General features: G+C 35.6%; 1 protein-coding gene across 3 annotated transcripts in view; it reads left to right on the top strand.

Annotated features, from left to right (window-relative positions):
- ATAD2B (ATPase family AAA domain containing 2B) overlaps nucleotides 1–15,744 on the top strand; it is a 155,962-nt gene that overhangs the window by 52,971 nt on the left and 87,247 nt on the right. For all 3 annotated transcript variants that reach the window (XM_032652570.1, XM_032652569.1, XM_032652571.1), the window contains exons 13-14: nucleotides 5,112–5,200; nucleotides 10,875–11,034. In XM_032652570.1, the coding sequence (XP_032508461.1) occupies nucleotides 5,112–5,200; nucleotides 10,875–11,034 (249 nt within the window). The remainder of the gene's footprint in view (nucleotides 1–5,111; nucleotides 5,201–10,874; nucleotides 11,035–15,744) is intronic.

Raw genomic sequence — 15,744 nt, 5'->3', positions numbered from 1 at the left:
TGGTACCAATTCTTCCACCGTTTGCTCTAGTCTCAGTGCCCATGTCATAGACAGGTCCATGTGGTAAAACCAGTCAGAAGCAGTTTTGAGTAATCGGAACATTTCTGCCAGATTGTCTAAAGTCAATTTGTTTTCTGGCACTGCTTCTTCTACATCTTCTTTCTCATTGCCTGACACTAGTTCGGAAGCACTCATATCCATCTTCTGGATATTTCGTCTTCTGTCAGTGCCTCTGGTGTTATGTCTGTTAGCTCTTGAGTTTCTCCAAGATTCATATCTTGAGGCCCTTCATGCCCCACCTTTTTTTTTGGCCATATCTACAATCTCTTTTGTGATTTACTTAATTGGCTCTGTCATAAATCCTGTGAAGTCACCCACAGCATCGGGACACAGTTTTCTCCAGCAGGAATTTATCGTTTTGGGCTTGGTGACTTTCATGGCTTTTTCTAACAATAATGGAGAGAAATGGTGTAACCCTTCCAGACATTAATGATGTTCTCTCTATTGGGGCTCTCTTCCATAGTGTTGACAATCCTTTCCGTAGTGTCCTGTCTATAATGAGGCTTAAAAGTCCTTATGAACCCCTGATCTAGAGGCTGAATTAGAGTTGTTATGTTTGGGGACAAGTAGACCACTTCAGCATCTTTGGTATTGAACTCATCGAGTTCTGGGTGGCCAGGGACATTGTCCAATATCAAAAGAACTTTAAAAGTGGGTCTCTTACTGGAAAGGTGCTTCCTCACTTCAGGGATGAAGCATAGATGGAACCAATCCAGAAAAAGATTTCTCATTGTCCAGGCTTGCTTGTACAACCAAAAGATTGGCAGCTGGTGTTTACCTTTTCCCTTCAAGACTCAGGGAGTTAGCAGCTTTATAGATAAAGGCAGTCCTGATCGTAAACCCGACTGCATTTGCCCAAAACAGTAGAGTTAGCTTATCCCTTCCAGCCTTAAATCCTGGTGCTCATTTCTCTTCTTTACTAATAAATGTGAATAGGGCACTATTGTCTGCATTAAAAACCTGTTCAGGCAGATACCCTTTCTCATCAATGGTTTTCTTAATTGTGTCTGGGAACTTGTTTGCTACCTCTTGGTCAGCAGACGGTGCTTCTGTTACCTTGACATTTTGTTTTTTTAATTTTTAAAAAAATGTTTATTTTTTTTCAAAGAAAAATAGCAATAGCCAACTGGAAACCTACTTATTCTTCAACTCCAATTTTGTTTTCTTTAAATTTAGAAGTGACTTACTGATTTACTATTTTAAACAAACCCCAGCACTTCCCTGGTGGTCCAGTGGTAAAGAATCTGCCTTACAGTTCAGGGGACACGGGTTTGATCCCTGGTCAGGGAACTAAGATCCCACATGCCGTGGCCACCAAGCCCCTGCCAGAGCTCGCGTGCCTCAGCTAGAGAGCCTGCGTGCCGCAAACGACAGAACCCATGTGCTTTGGAACCTGCACGCCACAACTACAGAGCCCATGAGCCCTGGAGCCTATGTGCCACAGCTAGAGAGAGAAAATCCCGCATGCCGCAACTATAGAGAAGTCCGTGTGCTGCAATAAAGAGCCCCCGTGCCTCAACAAAAGGTCCCACATGCCTCAGCGAAGATCCCGCGTGCCGCAACTAAGACCCGGACGCAGCCAAAAATAAAATAAATAATAAATGTTTAAAAACAAACAAACCCTCCCTTTTCCCTTTACATGTTTACCATCTACTTATGCTGAATCCTTCCAAGGAGATTGCTCCAGCATATATCTCCAGGTCCTTGCTTTGCTTATTTTACTAAAAAATGCAAAACACAGTTCCATCTTGCATCTGAAGGGCTCCAATTGTCAAAAGTAGGAAAAAAACCCACTTTGGAATAGCCAGTTAACTTGAATAAAAAAAAATCCACACGAATGCCTTTTGGTTGGGGCAGGAATTCACTCCTATGTTCCCGGTAATATGATCCAGCTCCATAAATCTTTGTAATTCATCCTCCCTAGCCTATGCACATACCTCTATCTAAAATTATTTGCTGGCATTAATTTCTACAGGTTTAGATTTTTCATCTTCTTTTTGCTTTAAGTTTTCATAGAATGACCTTGCTTTTTCTTGAATTATATTAGAGTCTACAGGAATACTTTTCTTATATCCTGCATCCACATAAAAGCTGCATTTTCAATATGAGATAAAAAGGTATTTTGCAAAAAGTTCAAGGTTTCACACCTGTTGGTGTAGCTGCAACAAGAGCTTCAGGGATTTCCTTTTCTTCTTTTTTTTAAAATACCCCTTACGCTGGATTCATTTATCTTGAAATGGCTGCAACTGCAGCTGCAGACCTAAATCTACGATACATATCAAGCAATTCAACTTTTTCTTGTAATGTCATACCTTTTCTTTGCTTCTTGGGGGCACTTCCAGCATCAACAGTGGCACTTTGTATAGGTCCCATGGTGTTATTTAAAGTTTACCGTATTGCAGTAAACACAAAGAAAAATATGCAACATCACTTTAGGTAAAAAGAAATCACTTTTTACTGTGATATGTAATTTACTGGAGAGAGGAACTGCTCATGAGGAGAAGATTAGCATCACACGGCATTTTGAGCGGATACTTGCAACACTTGAGTTCAGCGCAAGAGCAACAGGAGGTGGCTATGAAATTATTACAGTAGTACAGTATGTACCACAGTTAATTTTATGCAGTTATGATTTAATACTGCATCTTTGTTTACATTTCTCTCGACTGTAAATGGAGCAGGTACAGTGTTTATTCATGTAAGTTTTGATAAATTTTAACTTTTTATGATAGATTTGTGTATATTTTATGGTAGTAAATGATAGAATAGTATCTACGTATATTTTATACACCCATGACATACTGTGTTCTTAATTTCTTCACTATTTCTAGGCTACCCAGTTCATCTGTGAGTTTCTTCAAATTGACATAAATCTCCCCCAAAATATTTTCAATATATTTATTGAAAAAAATCCACGTATACTAAGGTCAGCTGTAAAGTGCTTATCACAATAACCGGTGTTAAATACACTGTACTTCCTTTTTGCAATTGTGTGAGGCCATAGTTCTAAAAAAGAGCTGTGTTTCATGTATGTAAAAGTAATGATTAAATCTTTACTCTTCTTCTCTTTTTTTTTTTTTTTTGTAGTATGTGGGCCTCTCCCTGTTGTGGCCTCTCCCGTTGCGGAGCACAGGCTCCGGACGCACAGGCTCAGCGGCCATGGCTCATGGGCCCAGCCGCTCCGCGGCATGCGGGATCTTCCCAGACCGGGACACGAACCCGTGTCCCCTGCATCGGCAGGCGGACTCTCAGCCACTGCGCCACCAGGGAAGCCCTCTTCTTCTCTTATTACATAATTCTAGCCTTATAAAGTTTTTTTTTCAAAAGGGGCAAAGTTTTGTGGTTGAATTGTCTTTCATTTAAAGTTATTAGAGGGACTTCCCTGGTGGTGCAGTGGCTAAGAATCCACCTGCCAATGCAGGGGACATGGGTTGGAGCCGTGGTCCGGGAAGATCCCACATGCCGTGGAGCAGCTGAGCCCGTGAGCCACAACTACTGAGCCCGTGTGCCACAATTACTGAGCCCGTGTGCTGCAACTACTGAAGCCTGCTTGCCTAGAGCCCATGCTCTGTCCACAACAAGAGAAGCCACCACAGTGAGAAGCCCATGCACCACAATGAAGAATAGCCCCCACTCGCCACAACTAGAGAAAGCCCATGCGCAGCAACAAAGACCCAATGCAGCCAAAAATAAATAAATTAAAAAAAAAAATTATTAGAGAACACTGGAAGTTTAATGAACATCGTTATCAGTAAGGGAGAAATGAAAAATTGTATCCATTCTTTAATAAGCTGACCTTCCTGTGAACTAAGAATTAGCTTTAAGTAATTTTGAAATGAAAATAAACTCTATTAATTTGAGTTAATTATATAACAGTTTTCATTTGTAATTAAAATTTATTTACCTTAAATCAAGTTCCTACATAGATCTGTGATTTATTGAGAAAAATGACACTGTGAAAGTACCAGAAGAAAACTCAGGAGAATTTTGTTTCTAATCTCAGAGTAGGGAAAGTCTAACTATGGAAGAAAAGAATCCACTATATAAAATCTTTTTTTTACATTCTGCGTGGCAACAGTATGGTAGGCAAAACCAAAAGATGATACCCTTTGAAGAAAAATAATTTCATTTCATTTCATAGAGATAGTCTAATTTTTAAGTAAATATAGCTCCTAGAAATCAGTAAGCAGAAGACCAATGATCCAATAGAAAAATTGGCAAAGGATACGAACAGAACTTGTGTAGAAAAGGCAATATTAATGGCTCTTTTAAGATATGAAAAATGCTCATCTTCCTTGATAATAGAAATAAAAATTAGAATGAAAATGAGGTAACATCCTTTATCTTAAAACGTTAGTCAAGAACAAGAAGTTTGATAATAAATTGTTGGTGAGCAGTCTTAAATATTTCTGGTGAGAAGTGTAAATTGATACATCAATGGAAGGTAATTTGCAAGTATCTAAATTAGGAATGACACATGCCTTTTGAACCATAAGTTCTACTTTTATAATTTTTTATATTGATATGTTTATATTCATGTGAAATGTTAAATGTACACAGATGTTTGTTCAAGCATTATTGATAACAGGAAAAGATTGAAAACAGCTTAAATGTCCATGAGTAGGGGACTCGTTTAATTATGGCACATCCATATAGTGTGGCATTTTGTAGCTGTTAAAAAAGTATGAAGCAGATCTTTATGTACTTACATGTAAGCTAATTAAAATATATCAATAACATAAAATAGGCTGTGTTATACAATAAAAGCAATATGTATAGTGTGTTTAAATGTGTTTAAAAATACATGTTTGTTTATGTGTATAAATGACATGTATGGAAGAATAAACAAACTGAAAACAGTAGTTGTCTACTGGGTGGAGACCTTGTGGTTAGAGTCTGGGGTGATAAGGAGCTTTCCTTTTTCCTGTATAATCTTTCTTACCTGCTGCATGTTGTACCATTTGCTTATATTACCTATTAAGAAAATACAGTAATTAAATTAAAAATGAAAACTAATACAATAAATAATGTTTGTTTTCTTTTTATACTAGGCATATTTGATGAGACCTTCTATAATATTTTTTGATGAAATAGATGGATTAGCTCCAGTTCGCTCTAGCAGGCAAGATCAGATCCACAGGTAATTTTTCCTAATCTAATTACGTTGAATTCTTTTCATTTGTTGACATAGTATTTAGATTTAGCCCTTGGATAAGTGCTATGAGGCTTATAAGATGTGACCTCTGTCCTTGAGGAAGACTTCTTTCATTAGCACAGGGGTCAGCAAACCAGGACCCATGAGCCAAATCTTCTCCCTGTTTTTGTAAATGAAGTTTCATTGGAACACAGCCATATTCATTGCTTTTTGTGTTATATATATCTCCTTTTGCACTACAAGAGCAGAGATGAGGGAGGGGTTGTGAGAGGAAGATCATATGACTTGCAAAGGCTTAACACATTTACTTTCTGGTCCTTTACAGAAAAAGATGCCCAATGCTGATTTAGCGTGATGTTTTTGAAATTTATCCATGTCACATACACTAATATTTTGTTCTTGTTAATTTCTGAGTAGTAGTCCTTGGGCAATGTGTGTGTCTCTGTGTGTATGTCTGTATGTGTACCACAATTTGTTTAATTCCTCTGATAGAGATTTGGTTTGCTTCTATATTTGGCTATTATGATAATGCTGCTGTGAACATTTGCATACACATTTTCATGGGACCATATGTTTTCATTTCTGTTGGGTAAATACCTTAGAGAGAAATGGCTGAATCCTATGGTAAATGTTTGTTTAAATTGATACTACTTTCCGAAGTGGTTTACCATTTTATGTTTTTAACTGTAATGTATCAGGATTTGGGATGCTTCTCATTCTTGCCAGCATTTCGTATTTTTACTCTCTAACTGTTGCTATTCTAATGAGTGGGTAGTCGTGGATTTATTTTCATTTTTCTGATGACTAATAATATTGAGCATCTTTGCATGCACTTATTGCTCATTTACATATTTTCTTTTGTGAAATGTCTGTTATATTATTTTACCCTTTAAAAATAAAGAAATCATATTGTATGTCTCATTGTAGTGTAAGATTTTTTTTATGTGCTCTTAAAACAAGCCCTTTGTGAGATCTATGTTTTGAAAAGTTTTCTACTAGTCTGGCTTGCCTTTTTCTTAAATATGACTTTTTGAAAATCAAAAAGTTTTAGTCTTGATGAAGCCCATTATGTAAATTTTTTTGGTATGTATTTGTGTGTCTTGAGAATAATTTCCTAAACCAATTTGTCAACTATTCTATATTTTCTTCTAAAATATTAATAGTGTTAGCCCTTAAATTTTGGTCAGTGATTCATTTTAAAGTTAACATTCATATGTCAGCATAAGGTAAGGGTTTGTGTTAATTTTTATAGCTAGTGCAAGGTATGGACTGAAGTTTACTTTTTCCATATTTTTTTTCCCAATTGTTCCAGGACCATTTATTGAAAAGGTTACCTTGTCTCCATTGAATTACTTGGCATCTTTGTCAGAAATTGACCATTAAGTTGTCTATTCCTAGACTTGTTAGTTGGTTCCATTGATCTTTAGGTTTATCCTTATATCATTGACTTAATTACTTGAGAAATTTATACAGTCTTATTAGTATAAGTCCCCAACCTTGTTCTTTGTAATTTAAAAAAAAATCTTTTTTAAAGAGCAGTTTTAGGTTTACAGCATAATTGAGAGGAAGGTACAGAGATTATTGCATTTACTCTGTGCCCACACTGATGCACAGCCTCCCTCATTATCAACATCTTTCATCAGACAGGGTACATTTGTTACAATTGAGGAACCTACATTGACACATGATAATCACACAAAGTGTGTAGTCACTCTGGGTGTTTTGCATTTTGTGAGTTTGGACAAATGTATAATAACATGCATATGTCATTATAGTATCACGCAGAGTATTTTCATTGTCCTAAAAATCCTCTGTGCTCTACCAACTCATCCCTCCTTTCCCTCCCCACCCCACCCCCTCAGTCCCTGGCACTAATGATTTTTTACTATCTACCCTCGCCCTTTCCGTAATGCTATGTAGTTGTAATCATCCAGCATGTAATCTTTCAGGTTAGCTTCTTTCATTTAGCAATATGCATTTAGCAATATGCATTGTGACTTTTCTTGGCTTTTTGTTTGTTTGTTTGTTTCTTCTGTTTGCTTTAGGTTTAGTTTTCTCTTTTTCTAAATTATTCAGATGGAATTTTAGACTTTGATTGAAAGTTTTTTTCTTTTCTAATATAGGCATTGAAAGCTATAAATTTCTTTTTAAGCACTGCTTTAGCTGCATCCCAGTTTTTGACCTCTTACATAATCAGTGTCCTACAGTTCAAAATAATTTCCAATTCCTCTTGTCATTTCTTCTTTGACACAATGAATATTTAGAAGTGTGTTGTTTAGTTTACAAGTTGTGTTTTTTATCTTATTGTTTCTAATTTAATTTTTTAATTGAGGTATAATTAACATAAAACACTGTATTAGTTTCTCTAATTTAATTTTGTGGTCAGAAACAATAACTCTTAAAGTCATTTTAAATTCACTGCAGTTTTCTTTATGTCCCAGGTATTGTCTGTGTTGTGAATTTGTATTCTGCTGTTTGTGGTATAATATTCTCTATATATATCAAGTAAGACAGGGTTATAATAATGTTATGCAGGACGTTTTGTGTTTTTACTGATTTTTTTTTTGTCTAGTTATTTTATGAACATTAGAGAGATGTGGTAAAATTTCCAACTATAATTGTAGAATTGTCTCTTTAATTCTGCCAGTTTTTGTTTCATTTATTTTGAAGTTTTGTTTTGGGTGCAAACACATTTATTATTTTGGATGTCTTTATTTTGAAGTTGCCTTCTTATTATGAAATGCCCCTCTTTATCTTTGTTAATACTTTTTGTTTTGAAATCTATTTTCATTAGAATCTAATGAAATGATTATCTCATGATTAGATAATGATTAAGCTAATCTAGACTTCTGATGTTTTTTGCTTGGTAAATATTTTTTCCATTAACTTACTACCTACCTTTCAGTGTCTTAATATTTAGAGTATTACTTTTGTGGATAATACATAGTTGGGTCTTGTTTTCCTAACTGGACAATCTCTTCATTTTAATTTGAAAGTTTAATCCATTAATGTTTATGTAATCATTGACACAAATGAATTGGAGAATACCATTTCGTGTTTGTTTTCTATTTATGTGTGTTTTCTTTTTGTTTTTCATTTCTTGCTTTTCTAAAGAGAATATTTGGAGATATTTTAGAATCTTTTTTTTTTACTACTGATTTTTTAAAAAATTAATTTATTTTTATTTTTGGCTGCGTTGGGTCTTCGTTGCTGCGCGCAGGCTTTCTCTAGTTAGGGCGAGGGGGGCTACTCTTCATTGCAGTGCACGGGCTTCTCGTTGCAGTGGCTTCTCTTGTTGCAGAGGACGGGCTCTAGGCGTGCGGTCTTCAGTAGTTGTGGCTTGCGGGCTCTAGAGCGCAGGCTCAGTAGTTGTGGTGCATGGGCTTAGCTGCTCCATGGCATGTGGGATCTTCCCAGACCAGGGATCGAACCTGTGTTCCCTGCATTGGCAGGCAGATTCTTATCCACTGCACCACCAGGGAAGCCCTACTACTGATTTTTTTTTTCTTTTGCGGTATGCGGGCCTCTCACTGTTGTGGCCTCTCCCGTTGTGGAGCACAGGCTCCGGACACGCAGGCTCAGCGGCCATGGCTCATGGGCCCAGCCGCTCCGCAGCATGTGGGATCTTCCCAGACCGGGGCACAAACCCGTGTCCCCTGCATCGGCAGGCGGACTCTCAACCACTGTGCCACCAGGGAAGCCTCCTACTACTGATTTTTTTAAAGCTCTTTTATTGAGGTATAATTGATACAGAATACTATATATACTCATTGATATACTTAAAGAGTACACTTGGTAATTTTAACATGTATTTACTTGTGAAACTGTAACTATCAATACATATAAGGATACATATAAGAGAGGTTCCAAATGGTGGGAAAAAGGGATGCAAAAGCTTAGTCACAAATATTCACAGCAGTGTTATTCATAATAGTCATAACATGGAAATAACCCAAATGTCCATTAGCTGATGAATGGTTAAATAAAATGTGGTATATCCACATGGTAGAATATCATTCAGCCTCAAAAAGGAATGACATTCTGACACATGCTACATGTGTTTATCTTATACATGTAACATTGGTGAACCTCACATACGTTACGCTAGTTGAAACAAAGCCAGACACAAAAGATCACATATTGTACTGTTTCATTTATGTAGAATGTCCAAAATAGTCAAATTCATAAAATGGTATAAAAGTGTATCAAGTAAATACTAACAGAAAGCTACTATTGCTATATTAGACAAAAGAGACTAAGACAGAAAGCATTATTATACATAAAAAGAGGATCAATTTACAATGATAAAATCTTCAATTTATTAAAAGATGTAATAGTTTAAAATTTATAATTCCCTAATTACTACATTTCAAACTGTATAAAACAAAAATTGACAGAACTGCAAAGAGTCAAATTGATAATCATTGTGAGAGATATCATGTACCTCTCAGTAATTAATAGACCAAATGAGCATAAAATAAATTCTCTACAGATGATTTGAACAACTATATTATATTAATCTGATCTTGTGGGCATACTTATCTAAGGCAATTATAGAATGAACACTGTTTTCAAACAAACACAGCATTTATAAAAATTGACCATATATTGTGCCTTAAATCACAACTAATTTCCAAAGTTTAGTAATATACAAAATATAAGAAACAAATGACAAAAAGATAAGTAGAGAATTTTATGTTTTTTATCAAGAACTATTGTCCTAACTCTAAGTAATCTATGGTATTAGTAAAATAAAAAATTATAGCTAACTATATATGAACTGCAAACAGAGATATGCAGAAATCAGGAAAGTAGAAAGTCACTTCTTTGAAAAAAATAAATTGACCAACTTGTTGCACAATTGGCCATGATAAAAAAAGACAGTGATAAAGCAATATTTAGGAATACAAAATATGATGTTATTTTAGATTCTGTAAACATTAAAGGTTAAGAGGATGAAGGCCTAAGCTTAAGAGGTAAAAGTATAAAACTTTTAGGAAAAAACCTGTGGGAACATCTTCATGACCTGTATGAATGTTCACAGCTTTTTTGGTAATAGCCAAAAACTGGAAACAGTCTAAATGTCCATCAACATGTGAATCAACAAAGTGGGATCCATCCATAAAATGGAATATTGCTTAGCAATGAAAAGGAATAAACTATTGTTAAACCAACAGTGTGAATTTCAAAATAATCATGCTGAGGGAAAGAATCCAGAAAAAAAGAGTATTTACTGTGTAATCCCATGTATATAAAATTTTAGGTAATGCAAGCTAATCTATAGTGACAGAACTCAGATCAGTGGTTGCCAGGGGATTGGGTCAAAGAAGAGCAGTGGGGAATGGATTTTGAAGGGCATGAAGAAGAGCATGATGGATATTACTTTTTTTCATTATGGTGATAGTTTCACATACTTCAAAACTTAGCAATTTGTATACTTTAAAATTTTCAGTGTATTGTATGTCAGTTATCTGCAGAAGACTTAAACCTGTTTAGAGTGATATGAGAAAGTTAAATGGAACTTAGTTTTACTTGTGAACATGGATATAAAAATCCATTTTTTTAGTCTTTAAGACTGATAAAAGTTAGTGTAAGCAGTAATTTTTGCAACTTTTTCTTTCTTCCCTTTTTAAAATTTTGTCTGAAAATTTTGTTACAGCTCTATAGTATCAACCCTCCTTGCTCTTATGGATGGATTAGACAATAGGGGCGAAATTGTTGTTATTGGTGCTACAAATAGACTTGATTCTATAGATCCTGCTCTCAGGAGACCTGGTCGTTTTGACAGAGAATTTCTTTTCAACCTTCCTGATCAAAAGGTAAGAGTCTTTGATATATTAAGATTTATTTGTGACTCAATTATGAAATATATATACATGTATACATATACTTTGAAAGTGGTATTTTATGAGTTGTCATTTTCAAAATTTTGTGCTTGTTGGATATCTTAGTTACTCCTTAAAAAATTCTTGTCATTATTGAATAATTTAATCTTTTTTGTTAACAATTATCAGAAAGTTTATGATTTTTAGGAAGTAAGGGTATGATTTTTAGGTTACTATAGATGCTTACTTACTCTTTTCTTTAGTTCTCCACATTGTATTAATTATCTTGTATGACAGGTTATATGTCTCTTGTTCACCAAAGTAGCTTTGTTCCTGTAAAAATAACGTTTTTAGAGTAATGGTGGCTTTATGAATAAGAGCCCAATATGCAAATTCTCATAGAAATGCTTGTAACATCTTAATTAAAAGCAGCAAATGCCATTCATTATAGTGTAGTTTTAAAAAGAACATAATAAAAAAATAAGAACATAATTAAAACAGTGCAATGTGTAGTCATTGACTATGTAAAATGTTATTTAATATGTTATACAAAGTTCTCTTTTCCTGTTTTTACTTGGCAATATTTTGGTTAGTCTTTGACCAGTTTAATCAATGACTGTCATCTTCACTGCACATTTATATTTGAGAGGGAGGGACATATTCAGAGAAGATTCTGTATTTGACAATGCTTTGCGTGTATTAAATATATCAAGCCTAATTAGAACCTTTATAACACATACCTATATAAATATAACCAAAAGAGAGCAGAGAAGCTACTATATATGAATATATATATTTATACACACACACACACGCACACACGAGCACTTGCTGTTATATGGCTTTGATTTTGGATCTCTGTAAAATGCCTTGTTTATGTACATAGATGTGAGAAGCTTAGTGATTAGTACAGTACAGTAGCTCTAGGGAAATGAAGGCAATGGCTCTGCTGTATAGAGCAGTCTGTGTAGAGCAGTCTCTACCTCAGTTCGACAGTCTGAACAACCACTATATCTGTCTCAGTTTTGGATTGACGATCCAACTTATAGGCTTTTTTTTTGGCACCAAGTTTATTTAGCTTTGTCAGGATGGGAAGCATAGTGTATATAGCATCATTTTTGTTACCCGAGTGAGCCTCTAGGGCTGTACCAGTGCATAGAGGTACACTTAGTTATAGGAGACAAGACTGAAGTAGTCTACTTCAGCATGGGGAAGCATCAGCTATCTCATTTGGAACATCTTACAACAGTTCAAGCACATCTTTTAGGCTTTACCAGTTGACGGGGAATGTGCTTATTAGCTCTAAGAGACACAGCCAGTGTTCATTTCGGCACAGGAAAGCCATTACCTTGATTTTCCAATTATCTTCTCTAGTGTCCTAGTCATGGAGGCCTCATATGCCAACCATATGCAAACCAAAGTCCTCACAATTCAGGTATAGTCCACACAAATCAGAGATTTAACAGTAAACGAGGTCTGGAACAGTACTATCCAGTTGAATTTTCTGTGATGATGGAAATGTTCTGTGGCTTACTATATCGTATAAGTATGGATCTTGAACATAGTTTTCCATGTTAATTTTAACTTTCGAAGTTTCAAGAAAACAGTGCTTAAGACCTAAACCTAAGATCATTTTTCTTGGCCTGGGTCTGTGGGAAAAACCTAGACTGGCTGTTCACCTTTTTTTCCTTAGGTAATATTTAAGGTCATGAGACTAGATGATACAATTCCTCTGTCTTAAGAAGCAGTCAGTAAGGTAAGAGGAAAACTAGGAGAGTGGGATTCTGGAAGCCAAGTGAAGAAACTATATCAATGGGGAAGGTATAATTAACTGTGTCGGATGTTGCTAAATTAAATCACATGACAGAAGATTGGCGATTGTATTTAGCATTATGTAGGTCATTGGTGAAACCTGATGGGAACAATTTCAATTAGTGGTGGGTGCAAAAAACTTGACTCGAATATGGTTAGTTTAAGAGAATGGGAGGGGAGGAATTGGAGACAGTGAATGGAGATAAATTTTTCAAAGTGTTTTGCTGTAATAAGAAGCAAAGGATTGAGGTGAGATGTTGAGCAAATTGGGGACAAGAGAAGGTGTTTTGTTATTTTTAAGATGGGAGAAATATCCCGTAGGGAAGGAAGTTTTGGTGATGAGATTGAGAAAGGAGAATTATCTTCTTGCCTTGATAGGCGAGAAGGGGGATTGGATTTAATATATGAGTGATGAGAATGACTTTATTTTTAATTAAAAAAAATTTTATTTATTTATTTGTCTGTGCTGGGTCTTAGTTGCAGCATGTGGGATCTAGTTCCCTGACCAGGGATCAAACCTGGGCTCCCTGCCCTGGGAGCGTCTTAGACACTGGACCACCAGTCCAGTCTTAGACACTGGACCACCAGGGAAGTCCCGAGAATGACTATAGATAGGAATTTGATAGTTCATCTGTCATAATAGGGAGAAGACAGAATATTGCGGGTACACACGATAACAGGTGGACAGAGTTGGTATGGGGTACCTTTGGAAGTTGGGGTACCTTTGGAAGTTTTCTTCTGATTGCTTCAGTTGGTATGGGGTACCTTTGGAAGTTTTCTTCTGATTGCTTCAGTTTTCTCAGTGGATTAGGAAGCAAGTTCTGAACGAGAGGCTGAGCATGAAGACAGAGAAGCTATGAACTAGTCTGCTGGAAGATAGCCTCATCCTCATGTACAGAATAGAGAAGGGTTAAGGGCAGTCATAAGGCTCCATTTGGTCGTTAATTTAAATTGATACCAGTCAGTGTCTAATATTAGCATGCAGTTTGGGAAGTGGAATATCATGACTCTTGCTATTTGAGCAAGTGAATGTAAAAAACAAACAACAAAAAAAGTAAGTCTTGGTGCCAAATTTTAATAATTTTGTTAACTCTTTGTTACCATAAAATAGCATGTACCTTCTTTATGCAGTAATGCTTAATTTCTTTTGTTTATCATCATCAACAGTATGATTATTGTTATAAATGTTATGTGCATATTCATGAATCCTAAAGAATGAGTGACCTGAGTTTGCCTTTGACTCTTAAAATAGAGGAAGCTACTTTCTATTAGGAGAAACCATATGATTTACTATTCTATATGCCATATAGAGTAAATTGTAATGAAACATTTCTTGATTTAAATAATTTCTTCTATTTCTTGTTTTTATGATAAAGAAAGGAGACTCTTTATATAGAAAAAGAGAAAGGCACTTAAATGTCTCAGAGACCTGACAATAACTTTTGACTTTAGGTAATTAATTTCATTTCCTCTAAATCTGTACTTATTTTGTAAAATGAAGGGATACAGATAGATTTTTCTTTTTTTCTTTTTTTTTTTTTTGCGGCATGTGGGATCTTCCCGGACCAGGGCACGAACCCGCGTCCCCTGCATTGGCAGGCGGACTCCCAACCACTGCGCCACCAGGGAAGCCCCGATAGATCTTTTTTGAGATATATTCCAGCTTAGATTTTTTTTTTTTGACGTGTTTCTGATTCTCTAAGGGTCTTGAATGAGTGGCGCCCCTTCTGCTAATGAAGTCTATATAGATTCTTAATGTCATCTTCTAGACTATATAAGCTCTCAGAATTATATTTTTTGGGGGCCTTGATTTTATATTCTTTTAGTATCTGTTCAGGCAGATATTTCAAGTTGAAAGAAAATATTTCTTACATCATTGATTTATTTTTGGTAGTTGAACACCTAACTTAGAACTTGGAATTGAAGCAATAGCTATTGATTCCAGATTTTGTCAACTTTTTGAGCAAAGTTTATCTTGAAAACTTACAAGTTCTTTTTGTTTTTGTGCTAGACCCCAGATTCCTCACCAAGGCAATAATATTATCATCTTGGTTATAATTTGCTTTTTCATAGTCTCAAGAAACTCAAGTAGCAGTGTTGAGGAAACAAGTATACTCAATTTTTTTTTTTTTTTTTTGCGGTACGCGGGCCTCTCACTGCTGTGGCCTCTCCCGTTGCGGAGCACAGGCTCTGGACACGCAGGCTCAGCGGCCATGGCTCACGGGCCCAGCCGCTCCGCGGCATGTGGGATTCTCCTGGACCGGGGCACGAACCCGTGTCCCCTGTATCGGCAGGTGGACTCTCAACCACTGTGCCACCAGGGAAGCCCAAGTATACTCAATTTTAGAAAGCATTGTCTTTCCCCTGAAAGAAGGCAAATGTGAAAAAAAAAATTCTGATGTGACTTTTCAGGTGATTATGGACTCATACTTCAGTGTTTATTTTTTACTGTGGGAGAAAAAGAAATTTCATTTAATTTGGAACCAAGATGTTAAAATTTTGATTGTGCTGTACATACACAGTTAGATTTAAGGTAAAGAATGCTCTTTTGAAAGAAAAAAATCAAGGTAAAATTGTTTAAACCTTTGTTTTACAGTGAATTCAATTAATATTTATGGAGATTACCTTGTTATATATTAAATGTGAAAGCATTAACTAACCTACAAGATGATGTTTATTATATTTATTTACTTAATTGAAAACTTCTTCAACTTAAAACTTTAATGATACTTTATGCATATTAGAACCAAAAGGCCTGTGAAATCTAAATATAAGGTTTGTTTAAAAGATGATTATTATAACACATTAAAGTTTTTTTGTTTACATGTTTTCAAATGGTTAAGATGACTTGGAGGAAAGTGAAATTTAGTTTTGAGTTCTAGTCCTATATCA

Source organism: Phocoena sinus, chromosome 13, assembly GCF_008692025.1.
Source record: "Phocoena sinus isolate mPhoSin1 chromosome 13, mPhoSin1.pri, whole genome shotgun sequence".
NCBI classification, from domain to species: Eukaryota; Metazoa; Chordata; class Mammalia; order Artiodactyla; family Phocoenidae; genus Phocoena; species Phocoena sinus.
This window is presented reverse-complemented; position numbering and strand designations above follow the sequence as displayed.